The sequence below is a fragment of the Nuphar pumila genome, chromosome 12 (genome assembly GCF_984573655.1).
Source record: "Nuphar pumila chromosome 12, dmNupPumi1.hap1.1, whole genome shotgun sequence".
Lineage (NCBI taxonomy): Eukaryota > Viridiplantae > Streptophyta > Magnoliopsida > Nymphaeales > Nymphaeaceae > Nuphar > Nuphar pumila.
In genome coordinates, this window is record NC_143260.1 from 20,647,807 (window position 1) to 20,675,497 (window position 27,691).

General features: G+C 43.8%; 1 protein-coding gene across 2 annotated transcripts; it reads right to left on the reverse strand.

Annotated features, from left to right (window-relative positions):
- Positions 1 to 1,293: 1,293 nt before the first annotated feature.
- LOC149820237 (uncharacterized) lies at positions 1,294 to 27,691 on the reverse strand. Of its 2 annotated transcripts, none has more exons than XM_089983721.1 (10): positions 27,255 to 27,691; positions 26,984 to 27,046; positions 26,806 to 26,887; positions 26,570 to 26,644; positions 26,252 to 26,309; positions 26,020 to 26,077; positions 25,700 to 25,809; positions 25,391 to 25,460; positions 1,750 to 1,832; positions 1,294 to 1,646 (listed from the first exon to the last, which is right to left on the reverse strand). In XM_089983721.1, exons 1-10 carry the CDS (start codon positions 27,633 to 27,635, stop codon positions 1,613 to 1,615), a joined length of 1,014 nt encoding a protein of 337 aa, XP_089839847.1. In that variant the 5' UTR covers positions 27,636 to 27,691; the 3' UTR covers positions 1,294 to 1,612. The 2 variants fall into 2 exon arrangements, with proteins under 2 accessions (XP_089839847.1, XP_089839846.1); XM_089983720.1 differs by having other exon boundaries at positions 26,252 to 26,306; positions 27,255 to 27,686.

Genomic DNA, 27,691 nt, shown 5'->3' on the forward strand with positions numbered 1-27,691 from the left:
TGCTTAATGGAATCATCTAAACCTACTTGAGGTGCATAAACACTAATAATATTAATAATATCCGTACCTAATACTAATTTAATAAGTAAAATTCTATCACCTTTCCTACGGACCTCAACTACATTATCTATAAACTGACGACTCATAACAATCCCTACTCCATTTCTATTCTTATTTATTCCTGTATACCAAATCTTATATCCCCAAGGTTCTATCACTTTTGCTTTCTCACCTACCCATTTGGTCTCTTGTAGACATAAAATATCAATCTTTCTCCTACACATAACATCTACTAACTCTACCAACTTACCAGTTAAAGACCCTATATTCCAAGTGGCTAACCTAATTTTATGGTCTTGGACTAACTTCTTTACCCCCACCCGTCCAACAAAGTGAGGGAACCCTTGCCTATTTGACACCACACCCGGGCGCCGGTGTGACGCGTCACTTCTGGGCGACGACCTAGCAACCCTTGCCCATTTATCACTGCCTCCGGGCCTAGAGAGTACAGTGCGTCGCTCAGTAGGGAACGCCCCAACGAAATTCTCATATTGGTTCATTTTCATAGGGTATGACTAAGTTTTTATGCTGGCTGTCATAGGCCTACCGCAACCCTCCTCCTTTATCCAGGCTTGGGACCGGCAGTGTATAACTAAACAGTTATACACAGGCGGAGTAAAAAATTTGCATAGAATAAAAAAATCATAAATATTTAAGTAGAATATTTGTAATTTTATTGGTTCCCTTTAAGTAAAATTTCACACATACATTTATGTAATTTCAAGAAATATGCGAAAAAGTAAGATACTTACAAGAAGCATTTCACAAATATATTTATGCAAAATATTGACGTATATATGAAAGAATATGATATTTACAATTTTGGTGGTTTCAATTTCACAAATAAATTAGGTGAGTTAAACCTAGTCAACAAGTGGTACAATTTTATCGCAATAAGGCATCAATTGATAGTTGCAATGGGTAAAAAGGTCCTACCGATGTTGGATATTTACGATTTTGAACATCAAAAGAATATAAAAAATTTGTAAAGTTTTTAGATAATCGAGTCAAATTATCCATACAATCATTTTCCGTTGAAAATATCTTCAAACTATAGATTTCACGCTGAAAAAATGGCTGCACAATTTTATGATGTAAAATTTTGATAAACTTTTCCTAGTCTCCTTCAAGCATGGCAATTGCTAGATTTTGGACATGATCATTATTTAGGTCAACCATATAAAAGCTTATATATTACCGACGATATAAATCATCAACAATGAGAACCAAAACTCAGATCATAAACCAACAGATAATTTAATTGGCTAGGATAACTGGTAGACATGACTATTGCAACTACAATTACGAAACCGCACCTCCTTTACCAAGCTAAAAGTAGTGAAACAGCAGCAGTCATTATGCATACCAAACTTGACACACTTCAGACAAACAAAACATAAAGAGGCCTATTGTACTCATCCATGGCAGATAAACATGGATGATGGATGACAAATGCAGCATTCATATGACAAGTCGGTGAAACTATTTTTTAATTCACCGCTAACAGCCCTTGTAAAAGTCGGATGTATCTCCTTAGGATGGCTTCCCTTATTCATTTGGTTTTCCTCATTTTTGACTTAGCATATCTGGAGAACTAGGTTAAGAAATAACATTTTTTATGCTTTCTGAAAGAAAATGAATGAAATACACAACTAAGAAAAAGGTTAGCCATTGTTGCAGGAAGGATACTCCAAATGCATTCCACCACGATCCGAAGTGGCAAGCAGACAACCTTGAAGAGACCTTAGGGCCTCGGTGGAACACGCAACATCCTGCAGCACATAAGATACCAACAGTAAGCACAAAAAAGAAACAGGGATCCTGCTGAAAAGCATTTGGAAATTTCTCGTGGACACACAATAAATGATAAACATACATCAAATGACGGGGCTTGTATTGATAAGATTTGTTGTTAAAATCATAAAAAATTTCAGGGGTTCTAGATGGATTAACTAATAAAATAAAAATTTACTAGACTCTTGATTTTTCAAATACAAAAGCAGATTTCTCAGAAAGAAATAGCATTTACTCAGCTCAAGGCAGTGTATAAAGACCAGATTTGACATTTCTGTAATCCCAGAAACCACTATATAAACTTGCAGACTCCTTATGTTAGTCTCCTGCCTCAACTAGTCAATTCTAAAATAGCCCAACACGATGATACCCATCCAAACACTAGGCTACATTTGGGTTACTTAAATTTTTTGGAGGCATTTCAGAATTTTCATATAAAGCATGATTATTAAATTGAATGGTGACAACAGCAAAAATAAGAAAGACGGGATAACTAAGAACACATTTGTCAAGGATGTTTGCCGCCAGGCACTTGCAAGCTCCAATAACAAAGAATACAGGGATAGACAAAAACTATGAGCTACTAGAAAGCAAATATGTACACTTTCCTTTAGGAAAAAAATGTGCCTTAAGATTATTGATAAAGAAGAATTGTCCGAGCAGATTTCCATCTAAAAATCATATATGTGCCTACAGTCGTATGCATATCAGGAAAACATACCCACAGATGCCCTAAAATCACAAACTCATAAACACAGAAAAACATTTCCATTATGAAAATGTGTTATGCAGATGAATATATGCCTAACAAGGCATGCATAATAAGGTCACAATTGACAGTTTATGGATTCATGAACATGTCCAGCATTAGTTCTACCAGCAGGCTCCAAGGAAAATCAATCTGACAAGGAACAGTTGTGTTAGATTTGACCAATTTAACTTTCAAAGTAAACTTGATCATTGTCTCTTACAAATCTGAGCCTACAGCATGAAGCAGTCACCCTTACAAGTGCCATGACAACATGTGCTGATTTTGAAAAGGAAAAGCAAGGTAAGCGAATATTTGCTTGTGTTCTTAGGGAATGGACAGGTTCAAACATAATTGTTTAATGTGTGTGTTGATAGCTTAATGGCAGACCATAATCAGAATGCAATATCATAAAATGCTCTAAAACTGTCCTCCAAATTGCTAGGAGAGGGTGTCATATGAAGCCCAATTACCAGCATCAAATTAGTATCTGCACGTTATTGGCATCTATTTTTCTTTAGCAGACATGACATTGCTTTACTTCAGTTGGTGCGGCCAAGGTTGAGCACTTGTTCCGTCACCAAAAATGCCAAAAATGTGCCAAATGAAGTTCGGCACTCATCCTTTTCGGAGATAGAGCCCTACATGTGATGCACAATGATGAAAGAAGAGTCCAAGTATGTGGATGATGAAAAAATTGTATAAACACGCCTTTTGAGGTTTATCTCCTTGGGGACAAGGCATGTTTTGAAGGAATAGAGAATGTTACACTCCTCACTTTGGCATGGTCATGAGCATTTGTATAGGCCGTACTTGTATCAGGTTGGATCTCTGCTATGAAAATAAGTGGGTCCAATAAGAAGTCCAAACTGTAGTTGGATATGGTTCTTTGTAAGGGTTCAAATAATAACTTGTGGTGTAGGCATATCCACATATATCGGTGATATTTTCAAAATATTGTGATATTATCGCTGTAAAATAAAAAAACCTTTATTGAAGGGAAAATATAGCGATATTTTGAAAATATAAAAAATTTATATATATTGTGATAATATCACAATATTATAGGTGAGATTTCGCCTCTTCTAGCCCTGTGACAGCAGAACAAAGGAGCAGAGAAGGAAGGAAAGAAGAAGAAAGAAAGGAAAGAAGGAGAGAAGGAAGGAAGGAAGGAAAGACAGAAGAAAGGAAATGAGGAGGAAGTAAAGAAGGAAGAAGAGAAGACAAGGAAGTTTTGTCCAACATTTCTGTTTTTTTCTATTTTTCCAACTTTTTCATTTTAGTTTTAAAATACAAAGATTGTCGTGAGATTTATTGAAAAAACTTTAACATCCTGAGATTTTGCCTCGCCCAGATATAGCCATGTGTCTATGGGTGTAAGTTCTTAGGTAGCTTCTCTTGAAAGATTTCTAGAGGTTATATAGTTCATTCTTGATCTAATAAAGACTTGTTCTTTGCTCCTAATCGAGAAATTCTTGGAGGCACTCACTTTCCTTCAGCTAGGGGAATCATTGCGAATTCAGTTGTAGGAAATGGATCCATAACAGACTCACTCAAGTCAACCTGATCAACATAAAAAAATTTAATCCAGTTTGTCAAGTCTATACGTCAAACAATGTTGATGATGTACAATATTTATGTGATAAAGGTTGACAGATCAAGCCAGAGAGAGAGAGGTTCTGTATTTCCATCTATGGTACTTTTCTTGCTTGAAGGAACAAAGACGCTAACTAAGAAGAGAAGCTTTTCAACCCATCATATAAACCAGGAAATGGTAAGATAGCTCAACATGAAAATTTGTAAACCCACATGATGAGAAGAAATAAAATCTCTAACACTTCAGGAGTCAGGAGACGGTGCTTGTGCTCCAATTTTTCAACACTAAGTGTTCGACATAGTTGGACCATAGTTGGTCAACTCGTGACTCGGGCTCAGATCGCCCAACCCTTGACTCACGAATCAACGGGTTGACTCAGTGACTCGGACGAATCAGCACTCTATATTTTATAGTGTAAGCACATGAATAAGACATGGAAATAACTAAACTTCAAGCTGTAATATGTCAACAGTTAAGTTACAGAAACATATAACTATACATGATCATTAACATTTTTCATTGAACAGTATTAGATTCTTCATAACAAGTGCCTTTATATAAGAATTGTACATTAAAATCATAAAATGCATGATAAAAAGTTTATAATCGGCATTAGGATTAGTAACCTGAATTGGTGACCCATTTGGGGTCCGATCCAAGTCAACTTGGGTGATTCCCAAGTCAACTGGCCAGGTTTGCCAACTATGAGTTTTTGAACACTTCAAAATGGTTTAATAGTGTTAAGACTTATGTATCATAAGTGTATTACATTTAGTGTGCTACCCCCTCTTTGTATTTATGTGTACATTTCATTGTTTTCGGGGTACTTATGTATTTTAGCCTTAGTGGTAGAGAATAGAGTTAACTGTTTTTGTCTTGTGCCATAGAGGGGACGTCTCCTATTTCTGCTCGTAGCTTCTCATTCTCAAAACTAATGAAGTTTCAGTTCTCTCTTCACTCTTTGTGCTTCTTATTATTTGCTCTTTTTCTGTTGTGCATATGTGTATGGTATCAGAGCCATATTAAAACCAAACAAAGGATCGAAGCTGCACATAGGAGAGAAAGAAGGATTAATTCTGGTGTGTTGTTTCCCTGTCTCAAAATGTGTGCCAAAGGAGGTGACGGCACTGCTCGGCTGGTACGATCGTTTGGATTTTGCTTGATTGAGATAGGGCTTTGTAAGTTCTTGATTTTAGAAGTTCAGAGAATCAAGAATCTTGAATTTTGGGGCCAGATTGGATTCTGTGAATTTCGGAAAATTTCTGTAAAGAGGGTATTGGTCTGTCCAGATTTGATATTCTCGCTGTTTCTGATCTTATTTGGGGTTGTAGACAACTTAGATTAGTTGTATCTGGGTCATTTTTGAGTTTGCTAATCATTACGATCAGTTTGGTTATGAGTTTTGGAGATTTGGAGAAGTTCTATCGTGTTTTAGGTGGTTCCGAGGAGGCGGTAATGTGTTTTTTCTGTTCTGATTTGATAGTCTCACTGTTTCTGGTCTTATTTGGGGTTGTAGACGACTTGGATTAGTTGTATCTGGGTCGTTTTTTAGTGTGCTAACCATTATGATCAGTTCGGTTATGAGTTTTGGAGATTTGGAGAAGTTTTATAGTGTTTTAGGTGGTTCCCAAGAGGCAGTAATGGTTTTCTTTCTTTTTAATCTGAATTTAGTGTGATTTGTGAGTGCGCTGTGAATTGCATACTATTGTGGATTTTGGGTTATCTGGCATCGACTACACTTGGCTGAGATGGTGTTTTTCAGAGTTTGACTCGTTGTGGTTAGATTTTATTGTCCTTTGTGATAGGCAGCACAGTGGGTGTGTTGTTCTATGATTGTTTTGTGTAGTACATACTGGAGTTGGTGATAGTTTTCACACTGAACTGTGAGTTTGGGCTAGTATTGCTGGTTCCTACATCGTTACTATTGGCTGCATCTCATTGGTATCTTGAGAGGCAGATTTGGTAGTAGTGACTGTTTTATTGTGTGTGCATCTGATTTTGTATATCGTGGCATGTGTAGCTGCATTTGTGTTGGTGCACATGGTGTGGTGATTGGTTGTGTCTTGATTTGTTCATGGCTATTCTATTTCTGTTATCGTTGGTTTTATGCAGAAAAATATTGTGTACTTAGGGTTTGTTTGATGGCTTGTAACAACCCGTTAAAAAAAAAAAAATGGTTAGGATTCGGGTCGGATCCGGACCCGGACCCGACCCGGACCCAATGGAGGCACCGCCTCCCTCGTGCCTTTAAAAAGATAAGGCAGGGGGGGTTTCAAATACGAAACCCTCCCCCTCGCTGTCTCTTCTCCCTCACCGCCTCCCGACTCTCCCTCGCTCGTCTGCTGCCGCCATTTGCGACCTCTCTCCGCCGCCGCCGCCGACCACCAGGTACGTTCTCCCTCCTCTTCTTCTCCCTTTTTTTTTTCGTCTCTCTCTCTCTCTCTCTCTCTCTCTCTCCCATTCCTCCCCCCCCCTCGGTTCTTCGTTGCACAGGGAGGGGAGGGCTGAGCCTCCTCCCTGCTTTCGTACGGCAGGCGAGGGGCGGAGCCCCCTCCCTACTTCCGTACGGCAGGGGAGGGGCTGGGCCCCTCTTCCCTGCTCTCTGCTACGGCAGGGGAGGGGTCGAGCCCCTCCTCCCTGCCCCTTTTTGTTGCGCCAGCAGGGGCCATCGGCCCCTGCCTTTCATTTGCCAGCAGGGGCCCATGGCCCCTGCCTTTCTTTTGCACCAGCAGGGGGCCATCGGCCCCTGCCTTTCATTTGCCAGCAGGGGCCTATGGCCCCTGCCTTTCTTTCGTCAGCAGGGGCATAGGCCCCTGCCTTTTGTTTGCCAGCAGGGGCCTATGGCCCCTGCCTTTCTTTGGTCAGCAGGGGCATAGGCCCCTGCCTTTCATTTGCCAGCAGGGGCCTATGGCCCCTGCCTTTCTTTGGTCAGCAGGGGCATAGGCCCCTGCCTTTTGTTTGCCAGCAGGGGCCTATGGCCCCTGCCTTTCTTTGGTCAGCAGGGGCATAGGCCCCTGCCTTTCGTTTGCCAGCAGGGGCCATCGGCCTTTGCCTTTCTGTGTGCCAGCAGGGGCCATTGGCCCCTGCCTTTCTGTTTGCTAACAGGGGCCATCGGCCCCTGCCTTTTTGTTTGCCAGTAGGGGCCGATCCCCTGCCCCTTTTGTGCGCAAGCCTATACCCTTGGTCGACAGACCCGGGGAATCTTTGGAAGCTACATCGTAATGGGGACAGATTATTACAATTGTTGATCTCCAGCGAGGAATTCCTAGTGAACGTGAGTCATCTGCTCACATTGACTACATCCCTCTTTGGGCGGCAAGGCTCATTTGGCCCTGCCCCATCCTTTTTGGTTTTGAGTCATTTGGGACCGTTGGCCCCAACTCTATGTATTGGAGAAGTTGAGTCTTTGCCTTGCTTTTGCTTTGTCGGGGCTTGCATGTTAATATCGCATATTCGCAGCTACGACGGATCTCATTCGCGCTCCGCGACCCGAGCCGTCAATTGTGTACGTCCGCAGACGTCGGCAAGCTCGTAACCCTCCAAGGTAGGGGAAGATTGTACGAAAGACTTGGATAATTGAATTAAGTTCAATTAAACTAAAAACGATCAATAAAATGAATATATATATATATACAAATATATATATATATATATATATATATATATTTATACGAGTATGCACTTAACTCAAGGACGCGGTTTCACGATCCTTGCCCTTTACCTTATGTCAGTCTATACTTACCATCGTGTATCACGTCGAGATCTCGTGTTGCATTCTTGCTTATGGTTTGTATGTGCCGTCACGCATCGTGGCGAGGTTCAGTGTCGCACTTCTGCTTACCGCCTTTACCTTGTCGCCGCGCTTTGCGCCTAGGCTCTTGTTTTTGTATGTATTATTACTGCTTTGCTATTGCAGATGCCGCATAGGTTTTTGCTCTTTGCATATGCCTTAAAGGCATCCTCAGGCATTCACCTCTCTCTCTTGCGACGAGAGTTGAGATGGGAGCTAGCGTTACATCCTCGTCTAAGGAGGGGGATACCTTGCAAGGATCCTGACTCCTTAAGTATGCAGTCCTGCAGACGAGTTGGAGGTTCTGTTGAGAAACATGTATCCCGTCTATCGAGGCCGGTGTCGAGTCATGCGAGGCATGTAGATACCCCGATAGCGGATGAGGTTCTAGAAAATCGCAGGCATAATGTTGGCACAAGGTACTGCTGTTTCAAAGGATATAGTAAAGTTGATAAACTTTACATCCTTGTGAAACACTCCTGTTGAGGCTTCTTTTGAGGAGCTATACCCCCTTCATCCTAGAGTACTTGTAGTCGTGCACGACACGTCTAGTACTGCGATGATCGGATGAGACGGTCGTGCGACCACGAACAGTGCGAAATGCACAATGCTGAAATCACATAAATGGCCTCACATTCGCCTTCACAGGCAAGATGCTTGAGTGGTTTAAAGACTACAGCATAGAGTGGGTCGTTAGTTAAGCAACCCCTAACGTACCTGTTCGTTTCAAGTGGTCTGTCAAGGGAGAGGACAGGACGGTACAAACTCCAATGGACAGGTTGTTAACAACCACCCTACGGGCAATGATCCGGCCTCCCCAGTCATTGGAGTTAGGGGAAAGGGGCTACAATAGTTAGCTCAAAACTTCTGCAGAAGTTGGATGCATCCGTGGCACTGCCTCCTTCGGGGAATCCTCTCTCGGCTAAAGCCGTCCCTCTGGAGCGGACTCAACTAGCTTTTCGGGTTATTCAAATACATAGAATAACAGACGCCCGAACTAGTCTCAGTTGTTTCTACGTTTTGCCTGCGCGTACCCGCGGGCCAGTAATATCGAAACATAAAGTCTGTTCACACTGGTGGTTGAGTAGTGAGACTCACTTGCACTCGCTTGCACTACTGACTCACTTGGACTCACTTGCACTCGCTTGCACTACTGACTCGCTTGCACTACTGATTCGCTTGCACTACATACGCGTTTGCACTATTTATCTGCTTGCATTGCTTACCTGTTTAACTGCTTATCTACTTTAAACTGCGTAACCTACTGAATGAAATGTACATAATTCAGTTTCCTTGTAGTCTATCTTGTGCACCTACTAGTTTCTTTAGCGAAACTAACCCAGTCTATGGGTACAGGTGATGAATAGGCACTTCACGGGCGATGGCGCGATGGCAAGATGGTTTCAAGACTCTCTTCTTCCTGCTCTTAGCTCGCGTCCTGATGTTTTTGGGTCTTGTAATGGATTTTCCTTGGGACATCCGAATTTTGTACTTTTGGAACCTTCTTTTAATGAAAGTGCCTTTTTCAAGTAGCATGGGTTGTATGTTTTGGTTCTTCAGCTAACGTGCCCAAAGTGGTCAACTTGCCTTTCTAAAATTAACAAAAGGATGGGCTTCCGCTTATTTCTTAAACCAACTCTGAAATAAAGAGATTCTTTTAGTCTCTTGCCTGTTTTATGAAAGGTTTGAAAGTTGAAATTTTGGGGCGTTACATCTTGGTATCAGAGCTAAGGGAAGTAAGGATTCTTGACCATTGAGCATCCGCATCGCGCTGTGAGTATACCTTTCTTTTTGCTTAGTAGGTGTTTTTTTTGCATTGTTAAGCTAAGAGGCTTGACGCGTTCTGCTTATGTACCAGCATTGCTGGGTTTTCCTAAACTACTCATGTTAAACATGAATAGTACTTATGTTTCTGGCTTATTTCGAGCCTCCTGAAAATTCTAATTATTGGTATTCCTTGTTTACTCCAAGGATGGCAAGAAACTCGAATGAAGGGTCTGCTGACGATTGGTCAGATCAGCGGGGATTCGTGTTGGATTCCATAAGTTCCCTAGCAGCGGCTATGCGAGACCAGATTCGTTCTCAAAGGGAACCAGCGCCCGTTTCTGAGCCGAAGCCGCATACCGCAGTGACGTATGAGAAATTCCTGAAGCTTGACCCCCCGACCTTCGATGGCAAGCCCGACCCAGACATGGCCGATAACTGGGTGAAGGAGGTGGAACGAGTGTTCGAGGTCTTGTCAGTGCCCGATGACAAGAAGACGTTATTCGGGACCTTTAGGCTGAAGGAGAATGCCCGCAGTTGGTGGGACATGGCCCGGAGTATGCAGTTTTCGGGAATTTCGCCCATTCCTTGGGAAGCTTTTAGAAAGGCTTTCTTGGGGAACTACTTCCCGCCTCATGCGAGGGAGAAGAAGAAGGTGGAGTTCTTGGAGCTCAGCCAAGGCAATTCGAGTTTGACGGATTATATCGCCAAATTTCAGCGCTTAGAACCCTATTGTCCCAACCTGTTCGCGGATGATCGCGAGCGAGCAGGAAAGTTTGTTCGGGGGCTAAAGGAGGGGCTCATGCATCGGGTCCTAACCAGCATGCCCTCGACCTTCTCTGCGGCAGTTGCTGCTGCCACCCTCCTGAGTGAGGCCTGGGAGCGCACTAAGAGTACACAGGGCAGGAGGCCACCCGCTGCGGGTGGTGAGCCGAAGACACCTTCCGGTGACCCAGGCAAACGATCGTTCCTTCCTGTGAAGAGCGAAGGAGGAAGGAGACGATATCCTCCTTCGAAGCGTCAGCGGCCTCAGGGCAACCCTCCAGCCAGGCAGCAGACGAGCAATGTGTGCCCCAGGTGCGGTCGATCCCACATCGGGCAGGCGTGCCCGCTCGACACAGGCGGATGCCTGTATTGTGGCAAGATGGGCCACTACGCGCGCGACTGTCGCAAAAAGGCGGCTGACGACGCCAGGCAGACCAGCGGAGCACCTCTGCTCCCTCGGCCACCACAGTCCCAACAGCAGTATCAGACGCCGCAACCGCAGGCGAGCGGTCAAAGGAGGGCACCGGGACGCGTCTACTCAGCCAAGGCCGAGCAGCTGACCAAGGGCGACCTAGTGCAAGGTACCCTTTTTGTCGCTAACCAAGCGGCTTTTGTGCTTTTTGATTGTGGTGCCACACACTCTTTTATTTCGGTAAATTTTGCCGAGTTTTTGCGCGTACCTGTAAAACCCTTACATAATACCCTTGAAGTGTATAACCCGATTGGAAAAAATACTGTTTGTGCGACCTACGTACCAGAGTTGGACGTAGTCCTGGCAGATTGGCATTTACCGGTTTGTGCTATCCTGCTAGTGATGACGGAATTTGACGTCATCCTAGGCATGGATTGGCTGCACAAGTATCATGCCAAGATTTTTTGCAGAGATAGCAAGATTGTTTTGTCTCCCCCGGGAATGCCCAAGGTGGAATTCAAGATCGTGAAACCTGTTCGGGCAAGCAAGTTGATTTCGTCGCTGAAGGCGCAAAGCTACCTCAGGAAGGGATGCACTGCCTTTCTGGTTAGTGTCGTCCAGTCCGAGCCGACGCGAGTCTCGATGGGAGACTTGGAGGTTGTGCGAGATTTTCCAGACGTCTTCCCGGAGGAACTGCCAGGCCTTCCTCCACCTCGTGAGGTGCAGTTCAACATCGAGTTGCTGCCGGGTACTGCGCCAATTTCTAAGGCTCCATATCGGATGGCACCAGCCGAGCTCGAAGAGCTCAAGAAGCAGTTGCAGGAGTTGATGGATCAGGGATTCATCCGCCCCAGCGTCTCGCCTTGGGGAGCTCCTGTCTTGTTTGTGAAGAAGAAAGACGGATCTTTGCGATTGTGCATCGACTATCGGATGCTCAACCAGGCGACAATAAAGAATAAGTACCCGTTGCCACGCATCGAGGATCTGTTCGATCAGTTGCAGAGGGCCAAGATCTTCTCAAAGATCGACCTTAGATCTGGGTATCATCAACTCAGAATTAAGGGAGATGATATCTCCAAGACGGCCTTCCGGACCAGGTATGGGCATTACGAATTTACGGTCATGCCCTTCGGACTCACTAACGCTCCTGCAGCGTTCATGGATCTCATGAATAGGGTGTTCAAACCCTTCTTGGACACCTTCGTGATCGTGTTCATTGACGACATCTTGGTGTATTCCGATAGCTGGGAGCAACATCGTGAGCACTTGAGAGTTATTCTCGAAACTTTGCGAAAGGAGCGTTTGTACGCTAAGTACTCTAAGTGCGAGTTTTGGCTCGAGGAGATCATGTTTTTGGGACATGTCATCTCCAAGGAAGGTGTGTCCGTGGATCCAGCGAAAGTCGAGGCTGTACTCAGTTGGCAGCAACCGAGGAATGTTCGTGACATTCGGAGTTTTCTTGGATTAGCTGGGTATTATCGAAGATTTATCTAGGACTTTTCTAAGATCTCTCTACCCTTGACGCAACTCCTGAAGAAAGAAGCTAGGTTCGTGTGGGACGACATGTGCGAGAACAGTTTTCTGATGTTGAAGGAACGTCTTACGACTGCTCCTATTTTGGCCTTACCTTCGGGTCAAGGCGGCTTCGTGATTTACACCGACGCTTCCGGGACAGGCTTGGGTTGCGTCTTAATGCAGAACGATAGAGTGATCGCCTATGCATCGCGCCAACTTAAAATACATGAGAAGAATTATCCGACTCATGATTTGGAGTTAGCAGCGGTGGTCTTCGCATTGAAGATATGGCGGCACTATTTGTATGGGGAGCGGTTCGAGGCTTTTACAGATCATAAGAGCCTAAAATATTTGTTCTCACAGAAGGAGCTGAATATGAGGCAGCGGCGTTGGCTGGAATTCCTCAAGGATTACGACTTTACCTTGTCCTACCACCCGGGAAAAGCGAACGTTGTGGCCGACGCTCTGAGCCGCAAGTCTCCCAGCGTTTCCGTTAATTTGTTATTTGCGGGGTGGAAGCTGATCGAGGATTTGATATCGTGGGAACCGTTTGCAGTCACTCCAGTTTCGATCAGTCTTTCCAGCATGGTAGCTCAACCTGAGCTATTATCTAGGATCTTTGTTAGTCAAGAGCGATGAGCAGTACGAAAAGCTGAAGGCTCTAGCGCAGCGGGCCGATACCCCCTTTCGTCTGAGTGAGGAAGGAGGTGTATGGCGTAAGGATCGTCTCTGGGTGCCAAAAGACCCTATTTTGAGAGATGAGATTCTCGTTGAAGCCCACAAGTCCAGGTACACGATTCACCCGGGCGGCACAAAGATGTTCAAAGATTTGCAGCGCAGATATTGGTGGAGTGGAATGAAGCGGGACGTAGCCGAATACGTTTCGAAGTGTTTGACTTGCCAACAGGTTAAGATCGAGCACCAGCGACCAGGCGGAGTGATGCAGCAGATGGAGATTCCACAATGGAAGTGGGAGGACATCACGATGGACTTCATCGTCGGTTTGCCAAGGACGCGGAGGAAACACGATGCGATTTGGGTGATCGTGGATCGACTCACTAAATCGGCGCATTTCCTCCCTATTCGGCTCAGTCAGTCCCTGGACAGCTTGGCAGATCTCTATGTCAGGGAGATTGTGAGATTGCACGGTGTTCCTGTGTCAATCATCTCCGATCGTGACCCGAGGTTCACCTCCAGGTTTTGGGGACAACTGCAGTTGGCCTTGGGCACGAAACTGAAATTCAGCACCGCTTTCCACCCTCAGACCGACGGACAATCTGAACGCACGATTCAGACTTTGGAGGACATGCTGCGAGCGTGCATGTTAGACTGGAAGGGAGAATGGGACTCTCATACCGGGTTGGCAGAATTCGCGTACAATAATAGTTATCATGCGAGTATCGGTATGGCCCCGTACGAAGCTTTGTACGGGAAGCCTTGTCGATCACCTGTTTACTGGGATGAGGTTGGTGAGCGGATGTTAGATTCACCTATAGTGCTACAGCACTATACTCAGCAAGTGCAGATGATCAGGGAACGTTTGCGTACCGCGCAGAGTCGGCAGAAGTGTTACGTTGATCGTCGACGTAGAGAGCGGGAGTTCTCAACAGGAGATATGGTTTTTGTTAAGGTATCTCCTACAAAGAGCGTTTTCCGTTTTGGGAAGAAAGGAAAGCTGAGTCCCCGGTTCGTCGGACCTTTTGAGATCCTGGATCGGATCGGTGAGGCGGCTTATCGTGTTGCGCTGCCTCCTCAGTACGCTCAGATCCACGACGTCTTCCACGTATCTATGCTGAGAAGATACGTTCACGACCCATCACACATCATTCATTATGATGATGTGGATATCCAAAAGGACTTGACGTTCGAGGAAAGACCAGTGGCAATCGTTGACCGTCGAGACCAAGTGCTCAGATCGAAGACGATTTCTCTTGTAAAAGTACGTTGGCAACACCATGGAATAAATGAATGTACATGGGAGCCCGAGTCGGATATCAGGGAAAAATACCCTGACTTGTATTTTGACCAGTGTAAGGAATAAAAATTTCGCGGACGAAATTATTTTTAAGGAGGGTAGGATGTAACAACCCGTTAAAAAAAAAAAAAATGGTTAGGATTCGGGTCGGATCCGGACCCGGACCCGGACCCGACCCGGACCCAATGGAGGCACCGCCTCCCTCGTGCCTTTAAAAAGATAAGGCAGGGGGGGTTTCAAATACGAAACCCTCCCCCTCGCTGTCTCTTCTCCCTCACCGCCTCCCGACTCTCCCTCGCTCGTCTGCTGCCGCCATTTGCGACCTCTCTCCGCCGCCGCCGCCGACCACCAGGTACGTTCTCCCTCCTCTTCTTCTCCCTTTTTTTTCCGTCTCTCTCTCTCTCTCTCTCTCTCTCTCTCTCCCATTCCTCCCCCCCCCCCTCGGTTCTTCGTTGCACAGGGAGGGGAGGGTTGAGCCTCCTCCCTGCTTTCGTACGGCAGGCGAGGGGCGGAGCCCCCTCCCTACTTCCGTACGGCAGGGGAGGGGCTGGGCCCCTCTTCCCTGCTCTCTGCTACGGCAGGGGAGGGGTCGAGCCCCTCCTCCCTGCCCCTTTTTGTTGCGCCAGCAGGGGCCATCGGCCCCTGCCTTTCATTTGCCAGCAGGGGCCCATGGCCCCTGCCTTTCTTTTGCACCAGCAGGGGGCCATCGGCCCCTGCCTTTCATTTGCCAGCAGGGGCCTATGGCCCCTGCCTTTCTTTCGTCAGCAGGGGCATAGGCCCCTGCCTTTTGTTTGCCAGCAGGGGCCTATGGCCCCTGCCTTTCTTTGGTCAGCAGGGGCATAGGCCCCTGCCTTTCATTTGCCAGCAGGGGCCTATGGCCCCTGCCTTTCTTTGGTCAGCAGGGGCATAGGCCCCTGCCTTTTGTTTGCCAGCAGGGGCCTATGGCCCCTGCCTTTCTTTGGTCAGCAGGGGCATAGGCCCCTGCCTTTCGTTTGCCAGCAGGGGCCATCGGCCTTTGCCTTTCTGTGTGCCAGCAGGGGCCATTGGCCCCTGCCTTTCTGTTTGCTAACAGGGGCCATCGGCCCCTGCCTTTTTGTTTGCCAGTAGGGGCCGATCCCCTGCCCCTTTTGTGCGCAAGCCTATACCCTTGGTCGACAGACCCGGGGAATCTTTGGAAGCTACATCGTAATGGGGACAGATTATTACAATTGTTGATCTCCAGCGAGGAATTCCTAGTGAACGTGAGTCATCTGCTCACATTGACTACATCCCTCTTTGGGCGGCAAGGCTCATTTGGCCCTGCCCCATCCTTTTTGGTTTTGAGTCATTTGGGACCGTTGGCCCCAACTCTATGTATTGGAGAAGTTGAGTCTTTGCCTTGCTTTTGCTTTGTCGGGGCTTGCATGTTAATATCGCATATTCGCAGCTACGACGGATCTCATTCGCGCTCCGCGACCCGAGCCGTCAATTGTGTACGTCCGCAGACGTCGGCAAGCTCGTAACCCTCCAAGGTAGGGGAAGATTGTACGAAAGACTTGGATAATTGAATTAAGTTCAATTAAACTAAAAACGATCAATAAAATGAATATATATATATATATACAAATATATATATATATATATATATATATATATTTATACGAGTATGCACTTAACTCAAGGACGCGGTTTCACGATCCTTGCCCTTTACCTTATGTCAGTCTATACTTACCATCGTGTATCACGTCGAGATCTCGTGTTGCATTCTTGCTTATGGTTTGTATGTGCCGTCACGCATCGTGGCGAGGTTCAGTGTCGCACTTCTGCTTACCGCCTTTACCTTGTCGCCGCGCTTTGCGCCTAGGCTCTTGTTTTTGTATGTATTATTACTGCTTTGCTATTGCAGATGCCGCATAGGTTTTTGCTCTTTGCATATGCCTTAAAGGCATCCTCAGGCATTCACCTCTCTCTCTTGCGACGAGAGTTGAGATGGGAGCTAGCGTTACATCCTCGTCTAAGGAGGGGGATACCTTGCAAGGATCCTGACTCCTTAAGTATGCAGTCCTGCAGACGAGTTGGAGGTTCTGTTGAGAAACATGTATCCCGTCTATCGAGGCCGGTGTCGAGTCATGCGAGGCATGTAGATACCCCGATAGCGGATGAGGTTCTAGAAAATCGCAGGCATAATGTTGGCACAAGGTACTGCTGTTTCAAAGGATATAGTAAAGTTGATAAACTTTACATCCTTGTGAAACACTCCTGTTGAGGCTTCTTTTGAGGAGCTATACCCCCTTCATCCTAGAGTACTTGTAGTCGTGCACGACACGTCTAGTACTGCGATGATCGGATGAGACGGTCGTGCGACCACGAACAGTGCGAAATGCACAATGCTGAAATCACATAAATGGCCTCACATTCGCCTTCACAGGCAAGATGCTTGAGTGGTTTAAAGACTACAGCATAGAGTGGGTCGTTAGTTAAGCAACCCCTAACGTACCTGTTCGTTTCAAGTGGTCTGTCAAGGGAGAGGACAGGACGGTACAAACTCCAATGGACAGGTTGTTAACAACCACCCTACGGGCAATGATCCGGCCTCCCCAGTCATTGGAGTTAGGGGAAAGGGGCTACAATAGTTAGCTCAAAACTTCTGCAGAAGTTGGATGCATCCGTGGCACTGCCTCCTTCGGGGAATCCTCTCTCGGCTAAAGCCGTCCCTCTGGAGCGGACTCAACTAGCTTTTCGGGTTATTCAAATACATAGAATAACAGACGCCCGAACTAGTCTCAGTTGTTTCTACGTTTTGCCTGCGCGTACCCGCGGGCCAGTAATATCGAAACATAAAGTCTGTTCACACTGGTGGTTGAGTAGTGAGACTCACTTGCACTCGCTTGCACTACTGACTCACTTGGACTCACTTGCACTCGCTTGCACTACTGACTCGCTTGCACTACTGATTCGCTTGCACTACATACGCGTTTGCACTATTTATCTGCTTGCATTGCTTACCTGTTTAACTGCTTATCTACTTTAAACTGCGTAACCTACTGAATGAAATGTACATAATTCAGTTTCCTTGTAGTCTATCTTGTGCACCTACTAGTTTCTTTAGCGAAACTAACCCAGTCTATGGGTACAGGTGATGAATAGGCACTTCACGGGCGATGGCGCGATGGCAAGATGGTTTCAAGACTCTCTTCTTCCTGCTCTTAGCTCGCGTCCTGATGTTTTTGGGTCTTGTAATGGATTTTCCTTGGGACATCCGAATTTTGTACTTTTGGAACCTTCTTTTAATGAAAGTGCCTTTTTCAAGTAGCATGGGTTGTATGTTTTGGTTCTTCAGCTAACGTGCCCAAAGTGGTCAACTTGCCTTTCTAAAATTAACAAAAGGATGGGCTTCCGCTTATTTCTTAAACCAACTCTGAAATAAAGAGATTCTTTTAGTCTCTTGCCTGTTTTATGAAAGGTTTGAAAGTTGAAATTTTGGGGCGTTACATGGCTTGTCCAGGATTGGATGAAATGAACAAACAAAACAGACAAAACACTCATTATGTAACAACTGTACCAAGTACAATGTTTGTTTCGACTGTACAAGAGGTTGTGCTCCTTGTCTCTAACGTTTGTTTTACGCTGTGTGCGGACAAAGAGAGAGGAACGAAGAACGGGGATACACAGAGATAGAGGAATGAAGAAGTCATCGGCACCTCACCGCCGGCACCGGTGACCCCCAACGCCGGCCTCACCCAACGTGGCCTCACCCAATGCCGGCTCACCTCCGCCGGCCTCACCCATCGCCAGCCTCACCCCCCGCCAGCCTCACCCAATGTCGGCTTCACCCAACGCCGCTTCACCCCCATCGGCCTCACCCAACGTCGCTCTCACCCTTGCCAGCCTCACCCAACGCCGCCTCACCCAATGCCTCCTCACCCCCGCCGACCTCACCCAATGCCTCCTCACCCCAGCCGGCCTCACCCCATTGGCTGCAAGAGAGAGAGAGAGAGAGAGTCGGGGGACCCCTTCCCCAACTTTTTTTTTTATATTCCCCCATCCCTGTGCTAACTGTAACAGGGGGTGGAACGAAAATAACATGATAAAAAGGACGTGGCAGACGCGTTCCATGCATCCACCGCATCCCTTGTTTGTTCGACAAGGCGTTCTGAGCGACGCGCGGAACGCCGCATCAAACAACCCCTTAGGGGTTGTGACTGTGATGGAAAAAGAAGAATGGATTTAGCTTGACCCATTGAAGTTTGATGGAACACGTGCTTCCGTTTGTCAGAATGGTAAATTCATTAACGAAAGGATTACTATTTCAAAAGCATCGAGGGATGGCATGAGTAGTATGAGATGCCACTATTGCAAAGAAATTGGGCATAACAAGCAATTTTGCCCTGCATTAAAAAGGGTGGAGGTTTTGCAACTCAGTCCATTGGAAAGAGTCCCCTAGGGATAAGAATGGGCAAATGGATGATAATGGAAAGATTCATCCTACTAGCTTACCTATGGGAGGTCTACGGATTTTAGATTTGATGTGGCAGATGCAACATCAGATTCTCTAGTTGTAGCTCTTAACTCAGTCATTCACTATTGCTCCCTCTTCTAACCTCTCTTTTGTTCCCACTTTCTCTTATGATATTGCTTGTGCAGTTATTTTTGGTAATCCTCTTGGATGGCTGATAAATTCAAGAGTGTCATGCCACATGAATGCTCACGAGTCCATTTTAGCTAATTGTCAGCCTTGTAATGGTATTTTTTGCAATGCAGATGGCTCCTCCATGACTGTATCCAAAGTTAGGTATGTTACTCACAATTCTTGTCCTAAGAGTTAATTGAATACTTCACAAGTTTATCATGTCCCTTCTCTTGCAATGAATCTTATTTATGTTGGCCAAATTACCAAAGCTTAACTATAATTTTATCTTCTCTCTTGTTGATTGTATTGTGCATGATCAACTATCAGGAAGAAATATTGGAATTGGCCATAGGAGGGGAGATCTGTATTATTTGGATTGGTTGGACATGAGCTCTCAGAAGAAGTATGGAGTTAGTCTAGGAGCTTCAGTTATGGATGAGTTAGCTTTGTGGCACCAGAGACTAGGTCACATTTCTAGTTCTAGATTGCAATATTTGGTATTTGCTGAGAGTTTAGGTGGCTTTGAAATTAGTTGTATCCTATGTCACATGGGTGCGGGTACGGGTGCAATAAAGGTGTAGAGCAATTTCAAAAATTTTGAACACGGGGACACGGCTATATATATATATATATATATATATATATATATATATATATATATATATATATATATATATATATATATAAGATTGTAAATTTTAAAGGAATAAGTTGATCGGTCAAAGTTGACAAAATATATATATATAACAATACAACAACAAACAACAACAACTAGCCTTCATCCCAAAACAATTGAGGTCGGCGATATGAACCAAAAAAGAAAATCATTCTGGGTCTTCCACATGAATCCTTCTCCTTCAATCATTTCTATCCAATGCCATGTCCTCGGTGAGGTTCAAAGCATTCATATCATTTCCTATCATCTCCATCCAAGTCTTCTTAAGCCTACCCCGACCTCTTTTAACTAATATATTTTCCCATTTTTTCATCCTTCTAACTGGAGCATCATTAGGCCTTCACCGAATATGTCCAAACCACCGTAAATGATTCTCTCTTATCTTATTTTCAATGGATGCAACGCCTACCTTTTTACATATCTCCTCGTTTCGAATCTTATCTTTTATTGTATTTCCACACATCCATCTAAGCATACGCATCTCAGCTACACTCATTTTTTGAATATGATGTCTCTTGGCAGCCCAACAATATGTATCATATAGTAAAGCGGGCCTAATAGTCATCCTATAAAATTTTTCCTTCAACCGCAATGGCATTCTACGATCGCACAACACTCCAGTTGCACTTTTTCATTTCATCCACCCAACCTTTATCCTATGATTTACATCTCCATCAATTTCTCCATACTTTTCAATGATAGATCCCAAATATTTGAAACAGTCATCTACCAGTATTTTTTGCTCACCAAGCTTCACTACACTCCCATCACTACTTCGTTGCTTACTAAACTGACATTCCATATATTCTATCTTACTCTTACTCAACTTAAAACCTCTTTCTTCCAATGTCTGTCTCCATAATTCTAACTTAGCATTAACCCCAGCTCTAGACTCATCAATCAAAACAATATCATCAGCAAACAACATACACCACGGCACATTTTCTTGAATTGATCTTGTAAGTTCATCCATCACTATAGCAAATAGGAAAGAGCTTAATGCAGATCCTTGATGTAACCCAGCCGTTATAGGAAAATTGGTTGTCACCCCTCCACAAGTGTGGACATTGGTTACTACTCCTTCGTACATATCTTTAATTATACTAATGTACTTGAGAGAAACACCTTTCTTCATCATTGTCCACCAGAGAACATCCCTAGGTACTTTATCGTATGCCTTCTCTAAATCAATAAAAACCATATGCAAATCATTGTTCCTCTCTCTATATCTCTCAATAAGTTGTCTAAGAAGATGTATAGCTTCCATAGTTGATCTTCCAGTCATAAAACCAAATTGATTCTCCGATATCATGACAACCTTCCTCAACCTATACTCAATCACCCTCTCCCAAAGTTTCATAGTATGACTCATGAGTTTTATACCACGATAGTTTGTGCAATCTAGTATATCACCATTATTCTTATATAGAGGAACCAAAGTACTCTTCCTTCACTCATTAGGCATCTTATGTGTCCGCCAAATCTTGTTAAAAAGATTTGCCAACCATTCTAAACCTTTCTCACCTAAGCATTTTCAAGCCTAGATAGATATACCATCTGGGCCAACTGCCCTTCTTGGTTTCATTTTCTTCAAAGTCTCTGCAATTTCTTTCTTTTGAATCTTGCGCATGAAGTCACGGTTCATCTCATAAAAAAAAATGAAGAAATCTCCAAGATCCTGAGCATGACTTCCATTAAATAGCTTATCAAAATAATCTTTTCATCTCTCCTTAATCTCCTCGTCTTTAACTAAAACCCTTTGTGTTTCATCTTTGATACATCTATCCATACCCAGATCCCTCGATTTTCTATCTCTATAACAATAAAATATCTATAAGATCAAGCTTAAGGTTGATGAGCCGGTCAAGAGATATAAGGCAAGATTAGTAGAAAAGATTTACAACCAATAGTTTGAAACCGACTTTTCAAAAACCTTTACACTTGTGGTTCATATGACCACCATATGAACTTTGCTTGTAGTAGTTGTAGTGACACAATGGAGCTTCTGGCAACTAGATGTGAAGAATGCCTTATTGAATGGTGACATAGATGATGAGATGTATATCCAGAGAGTAGAGTAGCGTATGTGGGTTGAAGAAGGCCTTGTATTGGCCCAAACAATCTCCTTGAGTCTGGTTAGAAAAGTTCAGTTTTGTTGTCAGATCTCTTGGTTTCAAGTAGAGTTACCATGAACCGGCCTTGTTTGTATCATCTTCCTCTTAAAGGAAGTGCATAATACTCTTATATGTTGATGATATAATCATTAAAGGAGATGATTTGTAAAAGGTAGATGATACCAAGAAGAAACTAGCCAACATCTTTGAGATAAAGGATCGGGAAAATCTAAAATACTTTCTTGGCTTAGAGATTGCATACTCAAAGACAGGACTTTTCTTGTCAAAGCATAAGTATGCAACTGATTTGGTTGTAAAGGCAAGATTAGCATATGATTCAAAAAGAGCTTAATTTTTCTATGGAAGCTAATGTTAAGCTAAGAGCTTCAGATGGAGTGGAACTAGACGATCCAGTGGTATATAGGCAGTTTAGTCGGAAGCCTAATATATTTGACTATATCTAGACTGGATATCACTTATGTTATTCATGTGGTTAATCAGTTTGAGTTTCCCCAAGACAGTTCATCTTGTAGCGATACTCCGGATTGGACAGTTCATCTTGTTGCGATACTCCGGATTGTTAGACATGTGACGGACACCATGCACTATGGGATGTTCTTTTCATCATCATCATCATCCACAGATATAAAAGCCTTTTGTGATGCTGATTTTGAAAGTTTTACCTGAGATCGTCTTTCTATTACTGGTTTTTGTATTTTTCTTGGGAGCTCTCTAATCTCATGAAAAAATAAGAAAGAACAAAGAGTTGCCTTATATACAGCTGAAGCTAAATACAAAGCTATAGCTCAGGTTTCAGTTGAGATTATTTAGATAAGATGGCTATTGGGAGAGTTGAGAGTTTCTATCGATGGTTGAACCTTCTTATATTGTGACAATATGACTGTCATTCATGTTACAAAGAATTCAAAATTTTATGAAAGAAATAAACATATTGAGATAGTTTGTCACTTTACAAGGAGGGCCTATGAAGATGGAGTTATCTCTCTTGAGCATGTGAGCTCTAAGAATCAAATTGCAGATGTGCTCAACAGGTCTTACTCCTTTGCACTTTGGCACATTCTTTTCCAAACTTGGGATGATTCCTCTAGAATCATCTCAAGTTTCAAGGGGAGTATTGAGACATGTGTCATATATGTATTACATTCAGTGTGTTATACCCTCTTTGTATTTATCTGCACATTTCATTCTTTTTAGGGGTACTTATGTATTTTAGCCTTAGAGGGGATGTCCCCTATCTCTAGTTGTAGATTCTTATTCTCAAAACTAATGAAGTTTCAGTTCTCTCCTCTCTTCGCTTTGTGCTTCTCTTTGTGCTTCTTCTTTGCTTCTTTTTTTGTTGTGCATATGTGAATAAATAGCAGTTGCACATGTTGCATAAGTACGTCTCTTTTCTTTTCCATCTTTTTTCTGTCTTGATCTATTCTGCCGAGTCCCTTGATATTCCAATCTGCTCAGTATCTTTTTCCTTCACCATATTCTTGTTGAAGATTCCTTAAAGCTTACTAAAATTCTGTACTAGTCTCTTATGCATTGTGTGACCAGTTTAAACCACTTTTACAAATCAAATTCCAAAGTTACTTTCATTGAATAAATATCAGTAGATGTGTCTGCATATCTAGTTTTTCAAAGCCTGGCATTTCTACCTGTGTGCACCACCAACACCCATACAAGTGTCATTTAGACAAACTAATTCTGCGTACCTTAACATCATGAGAATAACCATGTAATGTTCTTCCCTGTTGGACTGACTTAAGAACATTAGGTCATTTACTCATCATCCAACAATTCTTCAAAAATTTTGACATGATCAACAATCTGACCCAGTTAACCATCTTTCTTAGCCCTCTTTCCAGCCAGTGGAATAAAAGATCTAAACTGACCCCAGAATTAACCAAACAACACAAACAAAAACTGAAAGCTATGTCACATAGTGCGGGTGCGGGTGCGGCGATGTGACACTTTAAAAAAAATTTAGGTGCGGGGGTCCGGGAGGGTGTATATATATATATATATATATATATATATATATAGAGAGAGAGAGAGAGAGAGAGAGTTTGGGTCTACATCAAGTGTGGATCTATATTAAGATCCACACTTGATCCAAACCCACCTTTTTTAATAAAAAGGTGGGGTACGAAACCCCCTTTTCTCTCTCTCATTTTGGGTTTCCAGACCCGCCTTTTTTAATAAAAAGGTGGGGGGCACGAAACCTCTCTCTCTCTCTCTCTCTCTCTCTCTCTCTCTCTCTCTCTCTCTCTCTCTCTCTCTCTCTCTCTCTCTCTCTCTGGCAGATTGGAAAAAGGAGAAGGAGAAGAAAAGGAGGAGGAGGTGAAGGTCCAACCCTTCATCTTCCTCTTTTGTCTTCTTCTTTCTCCTCCTTCTCTTCCTCTTCTTCTTTCTCTTTTTTTTCGTCTTCTTCCCTCTCCTCCTCTTCCTTCTCCTCCTCTTCCTCTTCCTCTTCCTTCTCTTTCTTTCTTTTTTTTTCTTCTTCTTCCTTCTCCTCTTATTTCTTCTTCTTCTTCTTCTTCTTCTTCTTCTTCTTCTTCTTCTTCTTCTTCTTCTTCTTCTTCTTCTTCTTCCACCAACAATAAAAAAAAAACAAGGGTCACAATTTTTTAATGGTCCAAAACGGACTCAGTCAAAGTTGACCAAGTCCATTTTGTACAAATATAACCCTGAGTGAGGGTTGACCGCACCCAGGGTTATATTGACTGCACCGGGTGCTGCACCCGCACCCATGTCGCACCCAGTTTAGCGAGTCCCTGTGACATAGACTGAAAGGTAAGTGCAAACAAGTTGTGCTTCTCAATAAAATTGCAAACAAAGAGGAGCTATGAACAATTATTGGCTCCTTGATGTCCTAATGTCAAGTAATTCATACCAAGATTTAAAAAATTCTAGTAAAGTTTTACAAAGAAATGGAAAAACCAAATTCTTACAAGCATTGAAAAGCACAACCAATTATTACTATGGTTAAAATTTATAAAAAAAAGTATGATGCATTTTGAAAAAAGAAAGACTGCCGTACATTCATGCTAATGAACACACACACAATCAAGTCAAGATGGAAGATACACTATGGTTTCAGAATAACCAATGAGTAGACATCCCATTGTAAGATCTTCCCCTTTTCCATTGGCAGGACAGGAATGGACAGGTACATCCTGGTGGTACCTATGACCCCAATGTGACAAGCGCGCATGCACACACTTACTTGCAAAGACTGCATCCTAACTCTATCTTTATATCTTTAGCAAGTGATCAAACCCATATACAGATTTTCTAACACTCGCACTGTCGCACGTGTACCAAACAACTCAAAATTCCATGATTTCTTTTAGTCCAAAATAAAAGCTCCATATTTGGTACCGTCAATTCTTTTACCAAAAAATCTCTCCAGACCCACCCCTATAATCACATCCAAGACAATTGCCAACAGCAAGAAAGAGAGCAAATGTAAAAGATCACAATGAATTAAAAAACTTCATATACTTTACACAATAAGCCTACAGAACAAAGATTAGCATTTTCAGATAAACAACAGCAGCACCTGAAAATCAGCAAAAGCCACAGGCATTCCACCTTTTGTCCGCATCTTAAGAATCTGGAATCCCGGATACCTTACAGCAGTAAAAAAATAACTCACAACTCAGTAGCTGATGGAAAGTATAAGAAAAGTGTAGCTGGTAATAGCCAGAAATGAAAATCAAGGATACAAGCTATATCACCAGATACAAAATAGAATATCAGATACAGGCCCGGGGACTAGCATATATGGGGACAAGATACATTGGAGATAATGGGATACGTACAGTATCAAGGAAAACATACCAAAAAATAAAAAACTTCTAGAACTTACTTTGATAGAACAGTACTAAGTTCTTGCTCAGTGCAAGTTGGGCCAAGATTTGCAATAAACAATGTGGAACAAGGTGCAGTTTCCCCTGATACGGGCTTCTCCTGGTGGTCCTGTAAATACACCAGAAATATAAGATAACATTCATGGAGAGCATACGAGATAATGAACGGATACATGCACATGCTCAGAACACAGCTTAGAGAGGAACGTGTTGAACAGATATTATTTTCAGAACTCAAGACAATGAAATGCATACACTTAACACTTTTGTCACCTTAATGGAATATGATGGCACTACTATGCTAGGAAAAATCACTTACAATTAATGTAGCTGAGTTATTGTCCTGAAAACTAGTGAGATCACCAGCTGCCACTCCACTAACATAAGCAGCAAGAAATTCACACAAATGAAGATCAGTAACTATAAGCAAAAAACATGAAATATATATATAAGTTACAGTTACATGGCACAATGATCATAAAAGCACCAACTTTAGATATTAAAAATTTCAAGCAACTTAACAATTTTGTGTGATTTAAAGTGCAATACACCTCTGTGCTGATGGTAAACCACTCTTGTTGCTCGACGGGTCATCAGTTACGCCATCTCCTGAGTATGAAAATGTGCCAAAAATGTGTGAAGTGAGCTATAGTAGCAAGTTGTTGTGAGTGTCTCTCTATGTGAAGTCTAGATAGTGCATTTTCCAGTAACTGCATAAAAACAATAGACACAGAAAGCTACCGCACAAATTGTATGACCATAAACCAGCAGAAAAGTTAATTCACCATGTTAATGAAATTCCCATCAACAAACAGTGAACCAATCAATATGTAGCAGCAAATTTCAAACAGCCCATGACCAGCACATACCATCATTGCTCCAGTTCTCCTGACCATCCTTAGATGTCTTCTCTCTCTTATCAATTACTGCATAAGCACCACTACCTTCAAAATAAGCAAGATTTTCCTCCAATCACTTTTTTGATGATTAGCTCAATGTCCGGTGCAAATCACAGCATGCACACTCAACAACAGACCCTTGGATAGTCCTTTTCTAACAGAATGAAGCTGCAGCAACTTCAAAAGCATGGGTTGCAAGCTAGTACCTCTTGGATGTTTGGTCCGTGAATTTGACCTTGCAAGCTCAATATGCAATGTTGCACTGGTCAGAGGATCGAAGGATGTACCCTGGAAGAGGACCACCAATAGTTTGTGGTTACCCACTTGGGTCAGTTTTACACAAATGAAACCAGGAGAAGAACATGGATTTGTCAAACTTCTCACATTCAGTGCTTCCATTGCAGCCATTGCAGATTGGTGGTCAAAGAAAGTCGCAAATGCAACAACCTGTGCACAACAAAACTCAACTTTTAAAAGAAAAGAGAAAACATCATGAACAACATAGACCTCTGTCAAATGAACTCAGACGAATATGAAAATATTTAATTTTTGTGGCCTATCTCCGGCCGCGGGCGGTGAATTCTTTGTGGCGGGGGAGAGCAGTGAATTCTTCGTGGCAGCGGCGGAAGGGGAAAGGAGGGAGGATCAGGCGCACCTGGTCGCCGCGGCCGGTGTACTTGAGCTGGCAGGACTCGAAGCCGTAGCGGCGGCGAAAGAGGTTGTGGATCTCGCGGGGTTTGACGTCGTCGGGGAGGCCGGAGATGAAGATGGTCTTGATGGGGTCTTGGTAGGGGTAAGCGTTTGGGTTGGGGTAGTAGGTGAGGTAGTGAGGGTGGTGGGGGTCGATCTGCTCGAGAGGCCCGCGCCGCGCCTGCTGGACCGCCGGCGACATGGGATCCACCACCGCCGGAGGGGGAAGGCCCCCGCCGGGAGGCAGGCCCAGGGAGCTCGAGTGGAAGAGAGCCGGGGACGGCTTCAGCTGGTGGTGCGACGCCAGCGCCGCCATTGCCACCGCGTGCGCGCTGCTCGGATCCATCGCCGGACGGATCTCTCTCTCCCTCTCTGTCTCTCATCCTCCACTGGCTGCAAGAC